The 5,544-nt window shown below is 33.3% G+C and overlaps 1 protein-coding gene across 2 annotated transcripts; it reads left to right on the plus strand.

Annotated features, from left to right (window-relative positions):
• Positions 1 to 328: 328 nt before the first annotated feature.
• LOC145042861 (serine/threonine protein phosphatase 2A 55 kDa regulatory subunit B beta isoform-like) lies at positions 329 to 5,164 on the plus strand. 2 transcript variants are annotated; one of them, XM_078991365.1, is made up of 14 exons: positions 329 to 938; positions 1,499 to 1,602; positions 1,702 to 1,800; positions 1,888 to 2,007; positions 2,110 to 2,313; positions 2,518 to 2,609; positions 2,715 to 2,833; positions 2,973 to 3,096; positions 3,204 to 3,327; positions 3,450 to 3,518; positions 3,635 to 3,726; positions 3,813 to 3,890; positions 4,391 to 4,461; positions 4,552 to 5,164. In XM_078991365.1, exons 1-14 carry the CDS (start codon positions 824 to 826, stop codon positions 4,704 to 4,706), a joined length of 1,566 nt encoding a protein of 521 aa, XP_078847491.1. In that variant the 5' UTR covers positions 329 to 823; the 3' UTR covers positions 4,707 to 5,164. The 2 variants fall into 2 exon arrangements, with proteins under 2 accessions (XP_078847491.1, XP_078847490.1); XM_078991364.1 differs by having other exon boundaries at positions 330 to 938; positions 2,110 to 2,316.
• Positions 5,165 to 5,544: the final 380 nt, after the last annotated feature.

The raw sequence follows: 5,544 nt of genomic DNA on the forward strand, positions 1-5,544 counted from the left end.
CCTTCGAAATATTGGTTTTAGAAATAAATAAATTAACTGAAAACTAACACAGAATGAAATTGGCCAAGATGAGAGGGACAGAAACGTCATTTTACACTACCTCTCACCTTGTGTCATCGCTAACTCAACCCGGGTGGTGCACAGTCTTGAATAACATTGTCCTCCATCTAGAATTCTAGATTAAATTTTACTTTTATCTCCACTCACCAACGGTGATTGGAATCCCATCACGAACCAGTACAACACATCCACGTCGTACACGTGGCACAATCCCATTCATCTGTGACCTGATTAACTCCCCAACTGTTGATTTCATCTTCGTATTATCGTAAACGACAGAAGAAAATATAGAAATATTGGGAGAGAGTATTCGCTGTGACGGGAGTTTTGGTGTGTTGGGAGGCAATAGGAACGGTTTTGTTGCCCAAAGTTTCCATTTTTCTCCTTCCCCACTGCGGAAAAAGGAGATTTTTTTAAGAGAGAGAGAGAAAGTGGGTGTGGGTGTGAAAGAAGAGAGAGAAAATTAAATCTCAATCTACGAATTAAGCGATGTGGGTGTTGTTGCTGATGATGATGATGAATATGATGATGATGAGGTGATGCTTATTAATGGTTGAATGAATCTGAAAAGGTGACATTCTTTTGTTCTTTTTCGTTGATGGAATCATCCGACGGTCCGGAAGCTGCGATCTTGAAGAATAATAATTGGGAAAAAGCGATCCGCTGAGGCTGTTCTTGATTTGATTTTAGTTTCAACTTCATTAATTTGTTTTCCATTGATTAATTACACAAACCCAAAAAGCGAGAAGAAAAGGAAGAAGGAATGACCGGTGGTGATGGAGATGTCACGGCAGCTCCGGCGGGTCCACCACCGCCGCTAGACTGGAGGTTCTCTCAGGTATTTGGTGAACGCACCGCCGGTGAAGAAGTTCAAGAAGGTAAATTAGCTTCTCTACTTATCTAAATTTAAATCCCCAGATTCGTATGTTTATTAGGGTTTGAATAAAGTGTGTCTTTGATCTATTATTTGGATCGCTACATTGCTGTATCATCGGTGATTTCATGAACAATTACACTATTTTCTATTTAATGCTCGTACTTTTGCTCAATTTGTTGACCGAAATCAATTAAAAACGACAAATTTTCAATTGAATGTTGATCAAGTTACAATCAATCAATCTTTTCCCTTTTCTTGCTTTCAATTAACTTCTTTAAATGCATGTTTTGTTTTTTGGTGATTTAAGTACATATAAGATTTAAACAACTATGAAAAAACCACTTCAAAAGGTTATTGAATGCATATATGTAGTTTTCCATAGATGAATATAACAACAAATCTTTGGAACTTCTTTCTTTATGTATACAATCAGGGCATTCTTTCTCATTACATAAATAGGTAATCTAGTCCTTTGATATATAATATATATATTTTTTTGTCTACATGCCACAAACAAATCATTTATCTAATATCTTACATTGTTTTGAATTTTTGTCACAGTTGATATCATTTCAGCTATAGAGTTTGATAAAAGTGGTGATCATCTTGCCACTGGTGATCGTGGTGGCAGGGTGGTGTTATTTGAGAGGACTGATACAAAGGAGGTCAGAATCACTAATCACTAATCACTAATACAATTATAATTTCTTGAAAATTATATATATTTATATCTTTGTATTTTTAAATCATCTACAATTTTGTAGCATGGTGGAAGTAGAAAGGATTTAGAGAAGACAGATTACCCAAGTGGTAGGCATCCTGAATTCCGCTACAAAACCGAGTTTCAAAGCCATGAACCCGAGGTTATTTTATTTTATTTTTTCAATTACTTTTTCTCACTTTTCTGATCATTGTTTTACTTACTAAATCTCATATTCTTTTTGTTTCAGTTTGATTATTTAAAGAGTTTGGAGATCGAAGAGAAGATTAACAAAATCAAATGGTGTCAAACAGCCAATGGTGCTGTTTTTCTTTTGTCTACCAATGACAAAACCATTAAATTCTGGAAGGTAAACCACTTTAATACATATAAAATTGTATATATATATTTCATTTTTCTGTTGGATATGAACTATGAAGTGGGATTTGATAATTTTGTGTTGACTTTTCAGGTTCAAGAAAAGAAGGTTAAAAAAATTGCAGATATGAATATGAATATGAATATGGATGCTTCTAAAGCTGTTGGGAATGGAAATATCGCAACTTCTTCAAACCAAAAATCATCACATGGTGTAAATGGGGAATACACTGATAAATCCTACACTAGTTTGACTTTGACCAAGGATTTGGGAATCCAGTCATTACGATTACCTGTGGTAGTTGTACCCAACTCATGCTTTATTTATATTTATGTATAAATATATCTATAAAATATTTGCATTTATTGATGAAATCGCGTATATTTAATTAGTCTAAAAATGTTACTTTTTTTGGCAATAGGGAGAAGTTTTGACTATTTTCATTTTAACCAACTTTCTTTTTGTTTGAGTGTAAGTGTAACAAGAAGGTAAATTTTGTAGGTAACTAGTAATGAGACAAGTCTTGTTGCAAGATGTAGAAGAGTGTATGCTCATGCACATGATTATCATATCAATTCAATCTCAAATAACAGGTTTGGATATTCTATTTTGATTCTTTCAACATGTCATTGTTTGTATATTTTGCTTTGATTACTTTGTTTTCTAAATATACATTTGACTCCCTCTTTTTCAATTAGTGATGGTGAAACATTTATTTCGGCTGATGATCTTCGGATAAACCTTTGGAATTTGGAAATTAGCAATCAAAGTTTCAACATTGTGGATGTTAAACCTACAAATATGGAGGATCTCACAGGTATAAACTTTTGGAAATTTCAATTGTGTGCCCTAATTTCGTATGCATATCTTCATGTGATTGTGTATCAATTAACCTTTTCTTTCCATTCGGTTATTCCTTCTGATATTTATATTTTGTGTTACTTACTTACTTACAGAGGTGATTACATCAGCTGAATTTCATCCTACTCATTGCAACACTTTAGCATACAGTAGTTCAAAAGGATCCATTCGCCTTATTGATTTACGCCAATCTGCATTGTGTGATCGACATTCCAAATTGTAAGCATTTTGGTCGCTTTTCCATTGATAAGGGTATTTACGTCTTTTGTCATGTCATGTCTTGTCCTGTATAATCATAAATGACACTGACACATTGATTTTGGTAGGTTTGAAGAACAAGAAGCACCTGGTTCAAGATCATTCTTCACAGAGATAATAGCATCAATCTCAGATATTAAATTTGGAAGGAATGGAAGATATATACTAAGCCGTGATTACATGACACTTAAGGTTTGTGATATTAATAATTTAGATTACAGTTAAGCTATTTCTATATAAAAGTTAAATACTTTTTTTTTTTTTTTTAATATAACTACACAACATAGAATTAATTTGTAACTGTTTTGTGCAAGTTATGGGACATCAACATGGACGTGGGACCCGTTTCAACGTTTCAGGTTCACGAATATTTAAGACCTAAGGTATATATATATATATATATATATATATATATTTATTCCGTTCACCTAACGTTTTGTGGGTATTTTCGTCTTTTTTGCACCGAGATTAATGAAAATTTTTAAATGATAACCTCCAGCTATGTGACTTATATGAAAACGACTCGATTTTTGATAAATTTGAGTGCTGTTTAAGTGGTGATGGAATGCGTGTGGCAACTGGTTCTTACAGGTAACAACCATGTCAAAATTTTTGTATCTTTCTAATTATTTATTTATTTATTTAGATATTTATTTTTTTAATGATATTGGTTTCAGCAATCTGTTCCGTGTGTTTGGCTCGGGTCCCACAAGTACCGAAGCCACCACCCTGGAAGCTAGCAAAAACCCAATGAGGTATAATATATAAACCGATTAACTCAACTACTCATTTCTTTCTAATTTGGGTATAACATAAACAATACAACAAGCTATTTTTTTTGCCAATTAGGTCACTATAATCTTTAACATGTCATTAACTCATTATACCTACAATTCTTTGAGTTACCGGAGACACTCAAGGTAACTCATTACTTAATAAAAATGACTCGTATCGGGTCTAGTAAGAAGAGGTTGATTCTGATTCGGTTAGATTCAGACTGTTTGATACCATAATTGTTCTGACTCGGTCCTATATCTGGTAAGAAGCTGAGTCTGACTCAATCATCAACTAACAAACAAACCCTAACACTTTGTGCACTTAATTGGCAAAAAATCTAGTTTCTTACCCAAATAAGCAAAAATGAGATAGTTTTACACTTTTACCTATTTGACCCAATCCTTAGACACGTGGGACGAAATTGCCCCTTGTATTATACAAATGTGTCGACTGAAAAAACGGTTGTTACCATTTATAGGCGACAAGTGCAGACTCCTTCAAGGCCTTCCAGATCCCTAAGCAGCAGCATAACACGAGTTGTTAGACGAGGTAAGCTTCCTTTTTTAAAAAAATATATATATTTTTAGCAGAAAATTTACTTAAGTTAGTGATAAATAATAATAATATGTTTATATTTAGGGGGAGAGAGTCCAGGAAATGACACGAATGGGAACTCATTTGATTTTACAACAAAGCTTCTCCACCTGGCATGGCACCCAACTGAAAACTCCATAGCTTGTGCTGCTGCAAACAGCTTGTACATGTATTATGCATCAAACGAATCCACCCCATAAACAAACCTTAAATTTCTCAAACACTTTTTACGGTTTTGGTTTGGTTTGGTTTGGTTTTACCACACGCCATGTGTCAAAGAAGGTTCCGGAACACATCTTTAGAATCCACACCCCCTCTCTCTCTATTTTACTTCTTTCTTTTTGAAAAAAAGTTAGCTTCTTTGCAAAAGGGCTCTTCTTGTTTTGTTTTTTATTTTGTGTTTGTGTTGGTTGGGTTGAAATGAGAGATTGTAGCGCAGAAAACTTGGAAGGAGAAAAAGATGGATATGTTAGAAGAATATATAAATGGATTTAGGGTTTAAAGTTAAGAAGAAGATGTAGTTTTAGTTTGGGAAGGAGCTATGCTGCTTACATGCGTTGCAGGCCATCAAAGTTTATATATTGTTACTGTTACTGTTATTGTTATTGTTATTATTCTGATGATGATGCCAATTATATTTCTTTTTGAGACGTTACAAGATGATTTTGCATTTTTAGTTTTTTGGGTTTGATATTCTTGGGTACTTTATGTTATTGTTGTAAGGGAAAACCGAATATTGAACGTATATTGCTATTTTACAAATTTTAGCTACTAATTTGGATATGGAAACTTCTATTGTGAAATGCTTTTGGGATTTAGGATATGTTTGTGAGAGTTGTTGAAAATTAGCTTTTAGTTGAAAAATAAGTTTTTTGTTGATAAAAGAATGACAGTTGGTTCAAAATAGTTGGTTAGCTTTGAGCAATGTTAAATGACAAAAAGATATTGACAAGGACGTTGATATTATAAGACAAATGTAATATGTTCATTAAATTGAATTAGGTATTAAGTATCAGTCATTGTTTATGTTCAGTGAAT

This window comes from Lactuca saligna, chromosome 4 (genome assembly GCF_052625555.1).
Source record: "Lactuca saligna cultivar CGN05327 chromosome 4, ASM5262555v1, whole genome shotgun sequence".
Classification (NCBI taxonomy): domain Eukaryota; kingdom Viridiplantae; phylum Streptophyta; class Magnoliopsida; order Asterales; family Asteraceae; genus Lactuca; species Lactuca saligna.